The following is a 21,862-nucleotide window of genomic DNA, read 5'->3' on the forward strand; positions in this document are numbered from 1 at the left end:
GGTACTTCTGAAGCCCTGGTCTACCTGAATTAGAGTACTCTTTTTGGATACAGAAGTCACCAACAAACTCATTATTTGTATAGCTGTTCTCAGCCCAACAGGAATTCTTCAAATTATGGCAACACAATTTCTCCAGAATCTCCACAATGGTTACTGACTCAGAACTGCCTAATCCACATCAGATCTTTATTGAATTAAACCTAAGGCATTTAATCATCCCCTTCTCCAAGTGTCACAATTCAATTAAATAATTTTATTATAAGCACCTACTATGTGCCAGACATTGACAACGGCAAATATATAAAGGCAAAAAAGAAAAGTGTCTGCCCTGAAGCCTACATTATTCTATTGAGGGAAATGTTTACAGAAAAGTGCAGTAGAGAAAGCATGAATTCCTCAGAATATGGCAACACAATTTCTCCAGAATAGTTACTGTCTCAGAACTGCCAAACTTGCTTCAAATCTCTGTTGAATTAAATCTAAGGCATTTAATCTTCTCCTTCCAAGTGTCAAAGTTCAATTAATATAAGCACCTATTGTGTGCCAGACATTGACCATATAAAGGGAAAAAGAAAAGTTTCCTTTCAAGTTTACATTCTATTGGGAGAAATAACATGTAAACAGAAAAGCAACTAGGTGGTACAGTAGAGAGAGCACAGAGCTTTGAGTCAGGAAGACCTGAGTTCATGGGTGGCCTGACACTAATTGTGTGTCCCTGGACAAGTCATTTAACCTCAGCCTCAGTTTCCTCATTTGTAGGATGGGGATAATAATAGCACTGAATTGTTGAGAAAAATCAAATGAGCAATGTGCTTTGCATACCTTAAAGCACTATATAAATGTTATTAAATTCAATGTTATTTTAGGCAGCAGAGCCTAAATAATTAGGGATTGGGTAGCCAAGAAAGGTTTTAGGAGGTGGGCCAGAAGCCAGACTTTGAAAGAAAGTAGGAATTTGAAGAGGCCGTGAAGAGGGCTATGGCGACGACAGCAAGAATAAGTAAGCTTTTGAGATTTATTTAATGTGTTGAGGACAGCAGCATTTGTTCAGGATCTCAACCAAGAAAATTTCCCAAGTGAAGAATCTTGCCACAGAACACGTACCTGCTTTGGAGAGCGCCTAATAGTCCGAGATGGTAAGGAACAAAAGACATGGCTATCTCTCCAAACCCAGAAACACACAAGAAGTCTACGTGGATCCAACTTCCTCATTCCACCTCACTGTGCTCCCATCTGCTCTGGGCCCATCCAACTCCACCGCAAAGGTAAGGACTACACGGCTAATATCGAGCATCTTTGATGACTCCCCAAAGTGGGCTGCTGAGGTCCACTTGGCTCACAGTTCCTAACAGCCCACTTCTGCTATTATTGGCAGGAGGCCTCCCTAGTTCCCTAACAGACTTTCCAAGCCCAAATCCAAATAAAAAATAATTATATATTTTTTTATTAGCCCTATTTCACAAGAGCCTTTTTTTAAACCTTTATCTTCCATCTTAGAATCAATACCAGTATTAGAAGATACAAGAGAGGTAAAAGACAATTGGGGTTAAGTAAAGCATCTGAGGTCATATTTGAACCCAGGACCTTCCATCTCCAGGTCTAGCTCTATCCCTGGAGCCACCTGGCTGCCCCCAATAAGAGACTTTACATGAAGCCATTCCAATACTTTTTTCTTAATTATTTATTTTTCTTATTTTTGTTATTTGTTTATTGTTATTTCTTGAGACTTGGACTTTAAGAAGATGGTTCCTGGGTAAGGCATTTGGGGGCCAAGAGAATTACCTTCAGAAAGATGAACTGAAAATGGATACCAGTCCAGTCCAGAACACCCACTGATTTATATGAAGGTCTGTCACCTTTTGCCTCCAATAAGTAAAATCCTCTGCCTTTCTTGTGTATACACAAATGGGCACAAACGACTCATTGCTAATATATTTCATTTCCAAAACCTACCGTACCACACTATCTCCCAAGGAAACAATTCTTATGGCTTGTTACTTCCTCTCTCCTTCAGCCTACTTTCCAATGTTGTTATTTCTAGAATCTTCATTTTCCTGAAACATCGCATTAGCCAAAAACAGTTTCCCTGCTGTTCCCTTCCAGACTCATATCTCCAACTTGTTGGACCCTTCCCCATCACCAGTCAGGGAGAACAAAGTAGTACAATGGTTAGAACACGGGCTCTACAGCCAGGAAAGCCAGAAATTAAAATCTAGCCTCAAACACTTACTAGCTGCGACCCCAAACACAATCGCTAACCTCTCTGTTCAGCTTCTTTTGTAAAACGAGGGTACTGACAGCATCTATCTTCCAGGATTGCTTTGAGGAGCAAATGAAAATTGGGGGGGGGGTATTTTTTTCCCCGTGGTTACACAATTTTTATTTTCTCCCTCCCCTCTGCTCTCCTTGCTCCCAGAGTTGACAAGCAATTCCAATTATACAGATATTATCACTCAACACCTCAAATGACAATTGTGAAGGACTTTCTAAACCTAAAAGCACTGCATACATGCCACCGTTCGCCTCTACTGAAATCTTGCCCCTGGGCACTTGAGGAGCCCTGCTCTGTTAGAAACAAACATCTCTGGCTCCCAAATGTTTCCTTGACTGCTTCTTCCATCTCTTAGCACTAGGTAAAACCTGGCTCTCTGTCAAGGGCATCCTATTCCTAGCACCGACCAAAGGAAAACTCATTTTTCCCACTGCTCTCCACTCCAGGGCTGAGGCAGAAGAATTGGCTTTACTTCCCTCTGCCATTTCCAGACCATTGTTTCATTCGGTCAGCTCTCTCTCCTTTGCAGTTCATGGCATCATGCTGTCTTTCTTTTGCTATCCTCGTTCGTCATCTTCCGGTCTCTAAGATACTCTCCCTGCTTACCGATTTGAGCCCTGGGCTCTGGCTTCCTTTATCTTGGGTATCATCCTTGGCAATGTTAATCGCTGTATCAATGGCCTATTCTGACATCAAATCCAATAATGGGGCATCGACTCCGTCCAGAGGCAAGAAAAGAAAGGAGTAACTAGTGGAACATTCGAGTTCTCACGGACAGCAGAATGTTTATATTAAGGATTTGGTAGGAATCTGGGAATTGCCAACTAATTGTAGATGAGCAAATAAAAAATAAATCACATTATATAAGAGAAGATGTAAAAAAAGCCCACAATAAGGTAACATCCTGCTCAGGAGTCTCAAGTGATGGCGTCTCCACTACGGGCACTGAGCCACCAGGGTGCCAGAAAACTGAGGAGCTCCATTCTAGCAAATGTGAAGGGAAGCTGAATTAAAGAGATGTATGTGCAAATAATGTCACTCGGTATCCTTCTCAGAGGAAAGCATAAAAGAGCTAGAGAATTCCGTTTCTACTTCCTGGATGAAGAGGAAGAATGACGAGTTGCTTTGCAGTGAAAATAAAGTGAAGAGCTTCACAGTGAAAATAAAGAAGAAAAATCATCTGAAGAGGGCAAGCTTGTATCGGGAGGCTGGAAAGGCTGAAGGAGGATGACTAAACCTTGAAACTATGTAATATCTACATGAGGGGAGAAGCTGTACCCTCTGAAAAGAAAGCCACTTCCCGAGTGCCTCGTGCAAGGATGTGAATTCACAAACTACATTAGGGGAAGAGATCCTCCAGTGATGGTGAGGGGAAGAAGAGACATGGCAGAGTGCTTGGGGAGAGATCCTCCAGTGATGGTGAGGGGAAGAAGAGACATGGCAGAGTGCTTGGGGAGAGATCCTCCAGTGATGGTGAGGGGAAGAAGAGACATGGCAGAGTGCTTGGGGAGAGATCCTCCAGTGATGGTCAGGGGAAGAAGAGACATGGCAGAGTGCTTGGGGAGAGATCCTCCAGTGATGGTCAGGGGAAGGAGACATGGCAGAGTGCTTGGGGAGAGATCCTCCAGTGATGGTGAGGGGAAGAAGAGACATGGCAGAGTGCTTGGGGAGAGGTCCTCCAGTGATGGTGAGGGGAAGAAGAGACATGGCAGAGTGCTTGGGGAGAGATCCTCCAGTGATGGTCAGGGGAAGGAGACATGGCAGAGTGCTTGGGGAGAGATCCTCCAGTGATGGTGAGGGGAAGAAGAGACATGGCAGAGTGCTTGGGGAGAGGTCCTCCAGTGATGGTGAGGGGAAGAAGAGACATGGCAGAGTGCTTGGGGAGAGATCCTCCAGTGATGGTGAGGGGAAGAAGAGACATGGCAGAGTGCTTGGGGAGAGATCCTCCAGTGATGGTGAGGGGAAGAAGAGACATGGCAGAGTGCTTGGGGAGAGATCCTCCAGTGATGGTGAGGGGAAGAAGAGACATGGCAGAGTGCTTGGGGAGAGATCCTCCAGTGATGGTGAGGGGAAGAAGAGACATGGCAGAGTGCTTGGGGAGAGATCCTCCAGTGATGGTCAGGGGAAGAAGAGACATGGCAGAGTGCTTGGGGAGAGATCCTCCAGTGATGGTCAGGGGAAGGAGACATGGCAGAGTGCTTGGGGAGAGATCCTCCAGTGATGGTGAGGGGAAGAAGAGACATGGCAGAGTGCTTGGGGAGAGGTCCTCCAGTGATGGTGAGGGGAAGAAGAGACATGGCAGAGTGCTTGGGGAGAGATCCTCCAGTGATGGTCAGGGGAAGGAGACATGGCAGAGTGCTTGGGGAGAGATCCTCCAGTGATGGTGAGGGGAAGAAGAGACATGGCAGAGTGCTTGGGGAGAGGTCCTCCAGTGATGGTGAGGGGAAGAAGAGACATGGCAGAGTGCTTGGGGAGAGATCCTCCAGTGATGGTGAGGGGAAGAAGAGACATGGCAGAGTGCTTGGGGAGAGATCCTCCAGTGATGGTGAGGGGAAGAAGAGACATGGCAGAGTGCTTGGGGAGAGATCCTCCAGTGATGGTGAGGGGAAGAAGAGACATGGCAGAGTGCTTGGGGAGAGGTCCTCCAGTGATGGTCAGGGGAAGAAGAGACATGGCAGAGTGCTTGGGGAGAGGTCCTCCAGTGATGGTCAGGGGAAGAAGAGACATGGCAGAGTGCTTGGGGAGAGGTCCTCCAGTGATGGTCAGGGGAAGGAGACATGGCAGAGTGCTTGGGGAGAGATCCTCCAGTGATGGTCAGGGGAAGGAGACATGGCAGAGTGCCTGATGGCTCCACCAAGAGATACCAAGGTCGCCATGTTTGGCTTGACAAATCCATCAGAGGATACTATCTTCCTAGAGCATTTATCTGGGACATTGAAGGTCTCTCAAGACTGGTCAAACCCAACAACCACAATGTTTCTGAAGTGGCCTAGTGACAAATAATGCCACTAGATGGAATATAGAAAACATTGCTAAGGATTTCAAAGTCCTATGCATGTAAATGAAGACGTTAGGGACATTGGTGATATTTTTATCACTGCTTTAAAGTAAAAGGTAGGCGCTTCAGAAGACAAAAGCAAACTTGTGAAGTGAACATTTATTAAAATGATCTGACTTCCAATAATAAATTCTTGGCAGAGATGGGAGAGGTCCCAGGCTCAAATTGACCTCAGACACTTCCCAGCGGTGACCCTTGGCAAGTCACTTATCCCACCATTGCCTAGTCCTTACTACTCTTCTTCATTAGAACCAATATACAGTATTGATTCTAAGACGAAAGGTACAGGTTTGTTGTTGTTTTTAAGTTCTTGGCTAGAGAAGGAATATATCTAGAGTTTTTTTACTCGGAATCATAATTGAAAAGCTAGAAGGCATCTTAGTGGCCATCTACTCCAACCCCCAAATTTTTCAGATAAGGAAACTGAAGCCCAAAGGCTTAAGTGACTTGCCCAAGGTCACACAGAATGTGACAGTGACAGGATTTGAAGCCACATCCTCTGACTTCAGAGACAGCAAGTGCTCTTTCCACTGTACCACAGTGCTTCAAGAAGACTTTAAATGACAAGATCAAGCCACATACCAAAGAGAATTGAGCAAGTATAATCTAGGAAGAATAATGCCTCGACTGCACTCCCTAGTCTTCTCCTTTCTAAGAGTCCCTTTCTTTATTCGACGCTCAGCACAGGTGCTCCCTCTTTTATGTAGCCCCTACCCCAATCCCCCACAAGTTTAAAGTGCTCTTTCCCAACCATTCCTCTGATCTTTGCCCTGCCCCTACTATTCCTCTATTCTAGATGTATACCTCCCATCCCATAAGCTACTGGATGACAGACTGTCATTTTCTCTCTTTGGATCCCCAAAGCCTATCAAAGAACCTTGAATAGAAAAGTCACTTAAATACACTTTTGTTAAAGGAACTGAAACCAAAGAATACAGACGGCACTTCACTGAGCAGGTTCTGCCATAGCTTCTGCAGCAAAAGGGTGGCGAGCCAAGGCAGAACTATCAGTCTGAAAAATGGGTCTCCTACCTCCATCAGGTCCTAGCTTAGCCTCCTCGCCTCCTCCTGAAAATGAAAACAGATCAGCAGGTCTTGAAGAGTCTACAACCCAGCACCAGGGGCCAGAAAGTGGCTGAACTACAGCTCTCAGCCATTCCCTGTTTCACTTAGGAACATGAAATGCTTTATGCTGGTGGCCCACTAGAAAGATGCCAGAGAGATGCTAGAGCTCTCCTAGTTGGGGAGGAGAACAGGAAGGGAGAAGTAGCAAAAATGAGATACTAAAGCAGAAGTCCTTAAGGTTTGTTTGGTTTGTCATAGGTGCCCTTTAGTAATCTGGAGATGACTACTGAACCCCTCCAGAATGTTTTTAAATAGACAAAATACATTATTCCAAAGGAAACTAATTCTAATGCAGTGAATTGTTGTACCTGGATTCAGGAAGATAGGAGTTCAAATCCTTCCCAGTCATTTACTATCTGTGTGTCCCTTAATTAAGCAATTCACTTAACCTCTCATCCTCAGTTTCCTTATCTATAAAATGGGGATAATAATAGTACCCATGTCACAGGGTTGTTGTTAAGTGTCAAATGTGATCATGTATTTAAAGCATTTTGTAAAACTTCAAAGTGCTATATATGTATACACTATTATAATTATTCTTATTAATTTTTTAAAAATATTTTCAGAATATTCTAAATCTCAGGGAAAGGACTAAAGAAAAAAGCAAACAGATTGTTATTAATCTATGAATTAAAAATCAACATTTCCCACCTTAAAGATATTTATTTACACCTTATTCAATAACAAATCCTACAGAAAAATACCAACATTTTCTCTTTCACCAATACATTAACTAGTTTTATTTTATTTTTTTTTTAAAAACTCATTTATTTCAACAACAAATGCTTATAAGGCATTTTATTACTTTCTTCTGAAGAGGCTTGGTAAGTAGGCAGATGTAAGTTATTCCCATTGAACAAATAAGACGACTAATGTGCAGAGAAGTTAAAAATAACTACCCCCATGGCACAAAGCTGGCACGTGGCAGAGGTAGAATTTGAACGCAGATCTTCGAACTCCAAGTTCAAGGCTTTTTCTACCACATCACAATCAAAGTAAATAAACGTTACTGTTTGTGGCTCTACCCCTTGGAGAAGCCACAGACATTTTGTGGAATCCAATCACTGATTTAAATGCTTTCTCCAGTGAGAACAAACCTGAATTATAGGGATGTCAAAAGCACCCCAGTGTAAACACAGGGAAACCCATAGCTTGGTCGATGATGGAGTAGATTCTTTTCAGGCTTATAGATTGGTAGAGTTGAAAACTTCTGAATTGTCAACCGATTTGGAGGCCTCTGAAAATTCTTGCTGTTGGGAAAGAAATAAAGTGGTTGAGCAAAGAGGGTAGAAAGCTCAGGCAGGGAGGGATCTGGCTCTCCGCTCCTCACAGAGCATCCAGGTGATTTTCAGCAGGTGAGAGATACAACACTGAGGGCTGGATAGACTTCTTTGAAAAACCCTTTCTTTCTCCCTTAGTCAACACCTTAAGACAGAAGGGCTAGGGGGCAGCTGGGTGGCTCAGTGGATTAAGAGCCAGGCCTAGGTTCAAATCTGGCCACAGACACTCCCCAGCTGTGTGACCCTGGGCAAGTCACTTGACCCCCATTGCCTAGCCCTTATCACTCTTCTGTCTTGGAATCAATACACAGTATTGACTCCAAGATGGAAGGTAAGGGCTTAAAAAAAGAAAAAAGACAGAAGGGCTAGGCAAGTGGGGTTAAGTGACTTCCCCAGAGTCACATAGCTAAGAGGTGACCCCAGTCCCGGGGCTCTATCCGCTGTGCCACTAGCTGCCCCCTGGACAGATGTTTAAAATCATTTACACAGAGATAAGGAAACTCCTGATGAGAGAAGAAAAATAAAGAAAAGCAGCATCAGGATGGAATTTTAGGGGCTATCCATGGTTAGGGATCCGGTCATGGATGATGATCTAATATAGGAAACTGAGGTCAGTAAAAAAGAGCCAGGAGAGAAGAGTATCACAAAAGCTGAAGAGAAAATAGCGCTATAGAACCAAGTTCCTGATGTTATTGATCTGTGAATGTCCAGCACTCACATAAAGGGAGACTCACAGATCGATAGCATCAGGAACAAAAGGAAGAGTGAAACAGTGAGGCAACAGGTACCACTGCTCAGGTTAGCAGAAGTGGTAGTAGTACACTAGCCAGAAAAGCGGCATCCAGGATGGAAGAGAATGGTATTGGGAAGACGGGACTAACTCTCCCCTACCCATTTTTAGATTTAATCATCAGAAGCATATATACCCCACTTATCCTTAAGTATAAGGCGGTCTGAGGGCCACGTGTGCTAGAATGAGTGACGAATCAGAATCGACTGACCGCCCCTGTGCCATCCTAAGCAAAACTATAGCTGCAATTGGTCCACGTAAAGTGGAAGGAAGGCACAGGAAGTGACGAAAGGAAGGGTCTTTAAAAGTGGCAAGAACTTCCTGTGACCGGCTTTTTTGCCTTGGAACTTGATCCTGAAGGAGCTCCAGCTTGGGAACCTCAGACTGCTCTTTGATTTTCCTTTAGGACTACCACGTGGGTGAGTGAAAAAGGCCGACTTCCTTTCCTGGTTTTTCTGGAGGTACTAGCCTCCCGAGAGGCCCCTCATCTTGGAGGAGGCCTCATGGCTAAAACCCTTGTTCAATTTACCTCTGGGCCCTCCGAAGCCCTGCCTGGTTCAGACCTGGCCAGAGTAAATATCTACTCTCTCTCATTTCCTTACTTTCATTCTTTCCCTCTATTTTATAAATAAATTGCTATAAAGTCATTCTGACTTGAGTAATATTTTCTGGTGACCACACTTATAAATTTAGTCCAACCCTTTCATTTTTAACCCTTACAGCATTCAACATATATTATTTTTCTTTATCTTCTTAATTAGTTATAGGGCTGGAACTTCCTAGTAAGCCAGACAAGAAAGTGATAATGACCAAATCACATCACAGGACAAAAGTTCCGTGTAATACAAAATATCCCAAGACTATAAGAGGACTGAGAATGTGGCAGAGGCAGGGCTCCCTCACAATATATAAAGAGAGTGATCCAACAATCCCATTTTATTTCTTCAGTTTAATGGGTGTCCTGTCCTTTGTCTTCAATAGGAGTCAGTCCTCCCTGCTTCCCCAGATGGAATACTCCCTCATGGTACAGCAAAAGAACTAAGTAAAAACATCTGGCTCAGGGACCCCAATTGGCAGTGTATACAATGTTCTGTCCTAGTGGTCTTCCACCTCTCTGCCCTGAGGAGAAAAGTGTATTTCATTAGTATATGATTATTATCCATAGTTACTTCTTTATGCCATTCTTTGGATGGAATTCAGTCAGAGCGAGCTTGGGGAGGTGACGCTTACAAGATAAAACTGATGTTAAGATGCTTTGGCATGTCTAAGCAGGGCTGAAAAATCTACATAAAATTGGAACAACATGTTCCCAAAGAAAATCAGATTTAAAATGTTAAAAGCCCAGGATGTAACTAGTTTTTGTGGTTGGTTTTTCTAACCTAACTCTAGGAGGCTGTCCTTGTGAGTCAAAGAGGGATGGTTCTTATAAAGCTAAACTCAGATGATAATGAAATCAGCAGATACTATTCCATCAGTCTGAAAGAAAGGACATGTGAGGACTGCCATAGAAGCCTGACATCTGATGAGAAGCTGGAGGGAAAATCAATTCTTTCTACCAAAAAAAAAAAAGGGACTGAGATGGTGACCAAGAACAGCACTAAAAATACCAGGAACCACTGGAAAAATGATAGAGATTCTCTTCCTACAGCCAGTCCCAATTCTGAAATTGTTTTTTCCCTTTTAAGTTTTTACTAATTTTATATTTTTGTTTTTATATCATCTTCATTTCCAAATATATCTTTCATCCTCCCTCTACTAAAAGAACCATCCCTTAAAATAAGAGAGGAGGGAAAAGCAGTTCAGCAAAACTAATCATCTGAATCTGACAAGAGATGTATTCCACATCCAGAGGTGTCCCACCTTTGCAAAAAGGCAGAGAGGGATCTTTTCTTGTCTCTTCTTCAGAGTCAAGCATGGACATTGCAATTACACAGCATTCATTTTCCATTTCCCCTCTCAGAAGTTAGACTGCCAACTTCTTTTCTGCACGCAGCTTTTCAGCCCCAGAGATGGCACTATGTGTCATTGGGAGACAACCCATCCTGCCCTGTCTGTGGGTTCCCCAAAAGCAGGTAGACAATAGAAAAGGTGGATTACCGAAAATGCAGAATAGGTTCTGGCAACCGAATCAATCTGGAAGTTTCTCTGGAGTGGGGATAGTTGAGAACATCCATTGTTCAGAATTGTCTCATCCAATTCAAAGGTTCTGTTGGCCTCCTGTGGGCTGGCATTCAATGTCTTTTGCACCAGGGAACCAATATTCCAGGATGATTGGCCAAAGGAAGCAGAAGAATGAAAGATAGGTGAGCATGACTAAAACATTTTTAAAAAGAGAGCCACCAGGTACGGTGGCAGGAGACGGAGCACTGACAGCCAGGCCTGGGTCCTTCTAAGAAAGGCTACCACTAACTGGGCAGGTCCCTCATGAGACACGAGTCACTTGACTTCCCTCTTGCTTCCTCATCATAAAATAAGGGTACCTGCCCTATCTCAGCTATACAGAACTTGTTGTGAGGCTCAAATGAATTAAAAGGTGAAAACATTAATAAAGAGTATTTATGTATATTTAGGTATCCTGCAGCTCCCCATTCTGTTTAAAATGAAAATTACTGGAAGACTGAAATTTTACACATAAAAAAAGCATTATTTCACTTCTCCCGCCAGTCCTTCAGGTGTTCTCCCTGCTCTCAATACACTTCTATCTTTATTTGTCTTTTCCCATTTCATTGATCAGTTCCCTTATGGAGGGGAGGGAAGCAAAATAGGAGTAAATAGTTCTGCTCTTTCCTCAGTTGTCTATTACAATTTTCCCATGGGGAAGGTGAAGAAACTCTTTTTGAATTTTTTTCTAGCATTGGCTCATTATTCCAGGCTTTGCTGCCTAACACTCTAATAAGCCTGTGCCATCCTTTTTTAATCATCTTTTAAAAAACTTAATATTAAACATCAATATGAATAATTAAATCTTGCTTGGTAATGATTTACATTTTAATGAATTTCAGCACAAAATATTAATACTTTTTTAACCCTCTTTCCCAAGTCTCTTTATTAACAGAACTCTTTATCCACTCAATCTCATTCTATCTCCTATCTCCTCCTGACCAAGAAAATGAAAAATATTTTTAAATCTCCGCGCCCCCTTTTAAAAAACCTGAACATTCTAAACTATGCTTATCCCACTTTTTTTCCATTCACCAATCACTGAGATCCAATGCTGAAAGATAGAAAATTCAATAGTGAAAAATAAAATTGAAGCTCTCTCCCCTCCAGAAAATTGACAAATTTCATATAAAATGTTAGTATACTGAGAGAAATTTACAATCTAAATTGGCTTTTTTCAGGAACAAAAATTATGTTCCATATACAGGTTCTGTGATAAAGTGTTCACTGTATAACGTTGTCAGCAGACTTGCAAACAAACAAATCTTGGCTAGCAACCAGCACATCTCATTGATAGCCAAAGAACTTTTGAAGTTTGAAACCATCTTTTAATTCAGAACAAATGTGCCATGCCACGGTGTGACAAATTATGTGCAATACTCTGAGACACTGACAGGGAAGAGCTACATGGAAATTATAAAATCCATATGCAAAAGAATTCTGTACAAAATGCATTACATGCAAAGGCCAACTGTACAGTTAGGAAGTTGTATAATAGAGTTGGGGAGAAAAGTATCAGAAACTAAGGTCTGAGGCTTAGTTTTAATTTTATCACTAACTAGCTGTGTGGTCTTAGACAACTGCTTTCCCTTCTCTTGGCCTCAGTTTCCTCACCTAGAAAATTAGGAAACTGGATCAGATAAACTCTATGGTTGCCTCAAGTAAATTCAACAAATATTTATTTAGTGCCTAAATCATACAAGATAGATACTCTGCTAGATATACATCCTGCCAGGGATACAAAGATGCACATGACTGTACTTACCCAAAAGCAGCTTACAATAGCAAGGGAGGGAAAACATGAATATAAATAATTGCAATATAAATTGTGGAGTGTATAGGAAAGGTAAAAAGTGCTGTGAAAGATCTCAGCAAGGACAGATCATTTCTAGGTTTGTGAGAAGTACAGATAAAATCATGGAAACCTTCACAAATGAGGCAATGTGTGAATTAGACATTGGCAAATGGGAAAGATTTCATGAGGCAGAGATTAATGTAGAGGACAGAGACCAGAAAGCTGCCCAGTGTGGCAGAAAGAACACTGGGCTCAGAATCAGAAAAAAAAGCCCTATTTTCCCAACATTTAGTAGTTGTGTGACCACAAACAGTCACTTGACTTTCCTGAGCTTCAGTGTCTTCAGGTGTAAAATCGGACACGCTCAGACCAGTAGAGAGAAAAGACCAGCCTTGGAGTTGTGGAGACCTGGGTCCGAGTCAGGCTTGTCGCTTAACCTCGCCAAAGACTCTGGAGTTTGCCGAGGTGCCTCAGTGGGCAGGAGTTTCCACATGATGAAATCATACATCGGGATCCCTCCCCTTCCCAAACAATAGTACGACGGTTAATGCTGGCCAGAGTGTCACGAGAGGGGTCTTGAATAAGAGATGGGGGTGGAAAATTAACGAGGGGCTTTTAACAGTCCTGATTTATTCCATCATCTTTCTCCTCCATCAGGCTTTTTCTTCTCTCTGGCAGAGCCAGAAGCAAAATGTATACATCCCTTCTACCACGAGAAACAAACTAGCCAATTGTGGGGATTAGACAGTCAACAAAAATTATTTTGACTAGAAACTCTTTTCCTACTCGCTGGACATCTGGAGCAAGGAAGGGGAAAATTCCCTGCCTCAACATCTCCTTCTCTGCAGCCCTGCCCTTTTCTTGATTCCCAGGAAGGATGGAGGGGAGCATTTGGGAGGGATTTAGCCCCTTGGCTCCCCACAAGTGAAAAGGTCATCTTGTAGAGCAAAGATGGCAATTCTAGTGCAGTTCTAAGGACCTGAAAGTCTTTATTTCCTAAAGTGTGGTCAACTTAGCTTTGACATTATAATTCTTAAAGATAATCAGTTGCTGCTTGATCACATTGGTTGATGGAGCGATGACTGGGAAAGTGGACTCTAAACGATCACCCTAGTGCAAATATTAATAATATAGAAATGGGTCTTGATCAATGACACATGTTAAACCCAGTGGAGTTGTGCATCAGATGTGGGAAGTGGAGGGAAAGAACATGAGTCTTGTAAACATGGAAAAATATTCTAAGTCATCTCATTAAATAAATTAAAAAAAAAAAGATAATCAGGTGCTCTGGACAGTGGCAAAATCCTATGGTTTGGGAATTAGCATCCTCAAGCAAGGTTGTTTAAGAGTCTTGGTTATTGAGCAGAGGTAAATACACAAAAACACAAAGGATTTGTGAAGGCAGACCACGGATAAAAAGGAAAAAAGAGAACAGCTTTGCTTTGAGCAAGAAGAGTTGACATTCAAATGAATGAATGTACAACTAAAGTGTATCAGGCAATGTGCTAACTAAGCGCCAGGCAAGAAATTTGCTGCTCTTAAGAAGTGGATATGGGGGCAGCTGGGTAGCTCAATGGATTGAGAGCCAGGCCTAGAGATGGGAGGTCCTAGGTTCAAATCTGGCCTCAGACACTTCCCAGCTGTTTGACCCTGGGAAAGTCACTTAACCCCCATTACCTAGCCCTTACCACTCTTCTGCCTTGGAACCAATATACAGTATTGATTCCAAGACTGAAGGTAAGGATTTAAAAAAAATTTTTTTAAAGAAGTGGATATTGTAGGAGAGGGAGACAATATGCAAAGGGGTATAGTGACTAAGGAAATGTATTTTGGTCAAGAGTACTAGGGGATTGTGATTAATCAAAAGGGCAACTAACAGTCATCATTTCCCTAAACCAACTGTTTGCTTATAAAGTGTGAATTTCAAAACCACTCCACCCTATTCAGACCATTCTTTAGAAGATAGGATTTAGCTCTTTCCTGATGAATAACAATAGAGATACTTGGAATAACAGAATCAGGTCTTGGAAACTACAATCTCCACCCTACTCAGTGTAACAAGATTAGGAAGGGCTGCAGCAAACTCAAGATTTAATTATTTGAGAAAATGGCCTTCAACAGACATGTGCAAAAAAAGAACAGACCTCTGGATGGTCCTAGGTCAAGCTAGAGCCACCATTGGCACGTGAGATGCAGGAAATGAGGTAGAGAACAGCTTCTGGAGTTCTCTGGACTTCCTGTGAGGAGGGCTAGAGTCAATGGGAGGCTTGTGCTTGGAGTTGGAGGACCCTGGAAGACTGCTTTCCTTCAGATTGGTCACATGAGTGATAAGGACTAATCCCTTTCCTTGCCTTGGCTATCCAAGGCCTTAAAGCCTGCTTTGGCTCAGCCTGAGCCAGAGTGGGTCTGGGTTAAATCTCAACCAACCAACCAACCTCACTCCCTCACTCACCCACCCACCCAACCAACCAACCTCACTCACTCCCTCACCCACCCACCCAACCAACCAACCTCACTCCCTCACCCACCCACCCACCCACCCAACCTCACTCCCTCACTCACCCACACAACCAACCTCACTCCCTCACTCACCCACCCACCCAACCTCACTCCCTCACTCACCCACCCACCCAACCAACCTCACTCCCTCACTCCCTCACTCACCCACCCACCCAACCAACCTCACTCCCTACCTCACTCCCTCACTCACCCAACCAACCTCACTCCCTACCTCACTCCCTCACTCACCCAACCAACCTCACTCCCTACCTCACTCCCTCACTCACCCAACCAACCTCACTCCCTACCTCACTCCCTCACTCACCCAACCAACCTCACTCCCTACCTCACTCCCTCACTCACCCAACCAACCTCACTCCCTACCTCACTCCCTCACTCACCCAACCAACCTCACTCCCTACCTCACTCCCTCACTCACCCAACCAACCTCACTCCCTACCTCACTCCCTCACCCAACCAACCAACCTCACTCCCTACCTCACTCCCTCACCCAACCAACCTCACTCACTCACCCACCTCACCCAACCAACCTCACTCACTCACCCACCTCACCCAACCAACCTCACTCACTCACCCACCTCACCCAACCAACCTCACTCACTCACCCAACCAACCAACCAACCTCACTCACTCACTCACCCAACCAACCAACCTCACTCACTCACCCAACCAACCAAACAACCAACCTCACTCCCTCACTCACCCACCCACCCAACCTCACTCCCTCACTCCCTCACTCACTCACCCACCCACCCAACCTCACTCCCTCACTCCCTCACTCACCCACCCACCCAACCAACCTCACTCACTCCCTCACTCACCCACCCACCCAACCAACCTCACTCACTCCCTCACTCACCCACCCACCCAACCAACCTCACTCCCTACCTCACTCCCTCACTCACCCAACCAACCTCACTCCCTACCTCACTCCCTCACTCACCCAACCAACCTCACTCCCTACCTCACTCCCTCACTCACCCAACCAACCTCACTCCCTACCTCACTCCCTCACTCACCCAACCAACCTCACTCCCTACCTCACTCCCTCACTCACCCAACCAACCTCACTCCCTACCTCACTCCCTCACTCACCCAACCAACCTCACTCCCTACCTCACTCCCTCACTCACCCAACCAACCTCACTCCCTACCTCACTCCCTCACTCACCCAACCAACCTCACTCCCTACCTCACTCCCTCACCCAACCAACCTACCTACCTACCTACCTCACCCAACCAACCTCACTCACTCACCCACCTCACCCAACCAACCTCACTCACTCACCCACCTCACCCAACCAACCTCACTCACTCACCCACCTCACCCAACCAACCTCACTCACTCACCCACCTCACCCAACCAACCTCACTCACTCACCCACCTCACCCAACCAACCAACCAACCTCACTCACTCACCCAACCAACCAACCAACCTCACTCACTCACCCAACCAACCAACCTCACTCACTCACTCACCCAACCAACCAACCTCACTCACTCACCCAACCAACCAACCTCACTCACTCACTCACCCAACCAACCAACCTCACTCACTCACTCACCCAACCAACCAACCAACCTCACTCACTCACCCAACCAACCAACCAACCTCACTCACTCACCCAACCAACCAACCAACCTCACTCACTCACTCACCCAACCAACCAACCAACCTCACTCACTCACTCACTCACCCAACCAACCAACCAACCTCACTCACTCACTCACTCACCCAACCAACCAACCAACCAACCAACCAACCTCACTCACTCACCCAACCAACCAACCAACCAACCAACCTCACTCACTCACTCACTCACCCAACCAACCAACCAACCTCACTCACTCACTCACTCACCCAACCAACCAACCAACCAACCTCACTCACTCAACCAACCAACCAACCAACCTCACTCACTCACTCACTCACCCAACCAACCAACCTCACTCACTCACTCACCCAACCAACCAACCTCACTCACTCACTCACTCACCCAACCAACCAACCTCACTCACTCACCCAACCAACCAACCAACCAACCTCACTCACTCACTCACCCAACCAACCAACCTCACTCACTCACTCACTCACTCACTCAACCAACCAACCTCACTCACTCACCCAACCAACCAACCAACCAACCTCACTCACTCACTCACTCAACCAACCAACCTCACTCACTCACTCACTCACCCAACCAACCAACCAACCTCACTCACTCACCCAACCAACCAACCTCACTCACTCACCCAACCAACCAACCTCACTCACTCACCCAACCAACCAACCAACCTCACTCACTCACTCACCCAACCAACCAACCAACCAACCTCACTCACTCACCCAACCAACCAACCAACCAACCTCACTCACTCACTCACCCAACCAACCAACCTCACTCACTCACTCACCCAACCAACCAACCTCACTCACTCACTCACCCAACCAACCAACCAACCAACCAACCAACCAACCTCACTCACTCACCCACCCACCCACCCACCCACCCACCCAACCAACCAACCTCACTCACTCACTCACTCACCCAACCAACCAACCAACCAACCAACCAACCTCACTCACTCACTCACTCACTCACCCAACCAACCAACCAACCAACCTCACTCACTCACTCACTCACTCACCCAACCAACCAACCTCACTCACTCACTCACCCACCCAACCAACCAACCTCACTCACTCACTCACTCACTCACCCAACCAACCTCACTCACTCACTCACTCACTCACCCAACCAACCTCACTCACTCACTCACCCAACCAACCTCACTCACTCACTCACCCAACCAACCTCACTCACTCACTCACTCACTCAACCAACCTCACTCACTCACTCACTCACTCACCCAACCAACCTCACTCACTCACTCACTCACCCAACCAACCTCACTCACTCACTCACTCACTCACCCAACCAAACTCACTCACTCACTCACTCACTCACCCAACCAAACTCACTCACTCACTCACTCACTCACCCAACCAAACTCACTCACTCACTCACTCACTCACCCAACCAAACTCACTCACTCACTCACTCACTCACCCAACCAAACTCACTCACTCACCCAACCAAACTCACCCAACCAAACTCACTCACTCACCCAACCAAACTCACCCAACCAAACTCACTCACCCACTCACTCACCCACTCACCCACTCACTCACCCACCCACCCACTCACCCACTCACCCACTCACTCACCCACCCACCCACTCACCCACCCACTCACCCACCCACTCACTCAACCAACCTCACTCACCCACCCACTCACCCAACCAACCAACCAACCAACCTCACTCACCCACCCACTCACCCAACCAACCAACCAACCAACCTCACTCACTCACTCACTCACTCACCCAACCAACCAACCAACCAACCTCACTCACTCACTCACTCACTCACCCAACCAACCAACCAACCAACCAACCTCACTCACTCACTCACTCACCCAACCAACCAACCAACCAACCTCACTCACTCACTCACCCAACCAACCAACCAACCAACCAACCTCACTCACTCACTCACTCACCCAACCAACCAACCAACCAACCAACCTCACTCACTCACTCACCCAACCAACCAACCAACCAACCAACCTCACTCACTCACCCAACCAACCAACCAACCAACCAACCTCACTCACTCACTCACTCACCCAACCAACCAACCAACCAACCTCACTCACTCACTCACCCAACCAACCAACCAACCAACCTCACTCACTCACTCACTCACTCACCCAACCAACCAACCAACCAACCTCACTCACTCACTCACCCAACCAACCAACCTCACTCACTCACCCAACCAACCAACCTCACTCACTCACCCAACCAACCAACCAACCTCACTCACTCACTCACTCACCCAACCAACCAACCAACCTCACTCACTCACTCACTCACCCAACCAACCAACCAACCTCACTCACTCACTCACCCAACCAACCAACCAACCTCACTCACTCACTCACCCAACCAACCAACCAACCTCACCCACCCACCCAACCTCACTCAACCAACCAACCAACCTCACCCACCCACCCAACCTCACTCACTCACCCACCCACCCAACCTCACTCACTCACCCACCCACCCAACCTCACTCACTCACCCACCCACCCAACCTCACTCACTCACCCACCCACCCAACCTCACTCACTCACCCACCCACCCAACCTCACTCACTCACCCACCCACCCAACCTCACTCACTCACCCACCCACCCAACCTCACTCACTCACCCACCCACCCAACCTCACTCACTCACCCACCCACCCAACCTCACTCACTCACCCACCCACCCAACCTCACTCACTCACCCACCCACCCAACCTCACTCACTCACCCACCCACCCAACCTCACTCACTCACCCACCCACCCAACCTCACTCACTCACCCACCCACCCAACCTCACTCACTCACCCACCCACCCAACCTCACTCACTCACCCACCCACCCAACCTCACTCACTCACCCACCCACCCAACCTCACTCACTCACCCACCCACCCAACCTCACTCACTCACCCACCCACCCAACCTCACTCACTCACCCACCCACCCAACCTCACTCACTCACCCACCCACCCAACCTCACTCACTCACCCACCCACCCAACCTCACTCACTCACCCACCCACCCAACCTCACTCACTCACTCACTCAACCAACCAACCAACCAACCAACCTCACTCACTCAACCAACCAACCTCACTCACTCAACCAACCAACCTCACTCACTCAACCAACCAACCTCACTCACTCACTCACTCACCCAACCAACCAACCAACCTCACTCACTCACTCACTCACCCAACCAACCAACCAACCTCACTCACTCACTCACTCACCCAACCAACCAACCAACCTCACTCACTCACTCACTCACCCAACCAACCAACCAACCTCACTCACTCACTCACCCAACCAACCAACCAACCTCACTCACTCACTCACCCAACCAACCAACCAACCTCACTCACTCACCCAACCAACCAACCAACCTCACTCACTCACCCAACCAACCAACCTCACTCACTCACCCAACCAACCAACCAACCTCACTCACTCACCCAACCAACCAACCTCACTCACTCACTCACCCAACCAACCAACCTCACTCACTCACCCAACCAACCAACCAACCTCACTCACTCACCCAACCAACCAACCAACCTCACTCACTCACCCAACCAACCAACCAACCTCACTCACTCACCCAACCAACCAACCAACCTCACTCACTCACCCAACCAACCAACCTCACTCACTCACCCAACCAACCAACCTCACTCAATCTCTCTCTCACTCAATCCCTCTCCTCCTTTCCCCTCTTCCCCTCTGTCTCCCTCCCTCCCTCTAATACTTTCTTCCTCCTGTTTGTAATTAAAACACCATAAAAGTTTGGCAGCTGACTTGAGTATTTCATTTTGGAATTACATAAGTGAATTCCTTGGCAACCTTAAATTAATATATCTCAGTCTTTTAAAGTGATTTCAATATCACAATAAAAATAGATAGTGTGGAGATTTGGGGAAAAATTTTTTTGGCAAAAACAAGGAAGGAAAACCTGACCAAAATTTGCCAGTCAATGAAGACCTAAATTAGGCTTTCAAAATTACTGGCTCACAGAATTACCAATGAAGGACCTAAGAGGTCATTTAGTCCAAACCCCTCATTTTATAGAGGATGCAGCTGAAGCTCAGAGATGTTAAGTGACTTGACACTGATCACACAGCTAAAAGGTGTCAGGTAGAAATGGAACTCGGGTCTTTCCTGGGTCCAAATCCATAGCTTTGCCAGTTTTTTTTAAGGGTTTTTGAATTTTTTTTAAGGGAAAGGAAGATAGAAGAGATAGTTCAGTTGGGGAATGTATATTCCCCATAGACATGCATAGACAAAAAAAAGATTTAAGTGAAGAGATGATGGAATAGACCAAAAGAGTTGGAAGATGGTCATGTTCCTAATGTCTTGGTTGATTAGCAGAAGAATCATGGAAAACAGGGGTCTAATCGATTAATAAAGCATGATGAGACAAAAGCCATTTCCAAATTTATCCTGGCACCCAGCTGGTAGAAGTTAACTGAGAATTTCAGGAAAAGCACTAAGTCTGCAAAGACTTTCATCTATTTCTAATCAAGTTAAAGTACCATTCATTAGCAATTATAAGGAGCACCAATAATATTGTCAAAGAAAAACAATTTCTTTTAACTAACATCCCTCAGCTGTGTGGGACCAGAAGGACCTTGACAGCAGCAGCTTGTAGCAGGGGGAAAGAAATCTTGGCTGTTGCCACCATCTCCCCAGTGCAACTCATTAGTTCCTGAAATCGGCGGCCATGGCATTCATCGCTGTTACAGTTTATTTGCTTTCTATCTGTTCCCCAGACTTCAAGATCTGGCACAGCAGTGTGGGAGAACTAGTTCATGATGAGAACATGTGGATGAATTTAAGCTTCTTTTATGTAGCATCTCAACTGGAAGTTATCTGAACGGAAGCTACAAAGTGCCCACTCATCATTACCTTTGATCCAAAGCACCAATGCAAACCCTACACAGAAAAAACAAGAATCTTTCCTTGTCTATAGTCCAATAGCCAAGAACCCTACCCACCCCAAACCCTGTTTACCTTGAGAGCTCTGCCTGCCATTTTGGATCCCAGGCCTTCCCTCTTGCTAGGAATTTTAGATGCACTGCCATAAAACATTTCAACTTCTATCTGTTGACTCTTCTTTAAATGCTGAAGGAGAGCCAGAAGAAACAGAAAATCACACACACAGAAAAAGGTTAGAAATGATATAGGAGTGAGTGGAAGATGAATTGAAGGG

At 45.6% G+C, this 21,862-nt stretch overlaps 1 protein-coding gene across 2 annotated transcripts in view; it reads right to left on the reverse strand.

Moving 5' to 3' along the window:
- Positions 1–7,098: 7,098 nt before the first annotated feature.
- Positions 7,099–21,862, reverse strand: part of LOC100014544 (protein regulator of cytokinesis 1-like) — a 43,279-nt gene continuing 28,515 nt past the window's right edge. For both annotated transcript variants that reach the window (XM_056806209.1, XM_007479303.3), the window contains 3 exons: positions 21,664–21,774; positions 10,623–10,763; positions 7,099–7,705 (listed from right to left, as the gene is read on the reverse strand). In XM_056806209.1, the coding sequence (XP_056662187.1) occupies positions 7,640–7,705; positions 10,623–10,763; positions 21,664–21,774 (318 nt within the window). In that variant the 3' untranslated portion in view covers positions 7,099–7,639. The remainder of the gene's footprint in view (positions 7,706–10,622; positions 10,764–21,663; positions 21,775–21,862) is intronic.

The sequence above is a fragment of the Monodelphis domestica genome, chromosome 1 (genome assembly GCF_027887165.1).
Source record: "Monodelphis domestica isolate mMonDom1 chromosome 1, mMonDom1.pri, whole genome shotgun sequence".
Lineage (NCBI taxonomy): Eukaryota > Metazoa > Chordata > Mammalia > Didelphimorphia > Didelphidae > Monodelphis > Monodelphis domestica.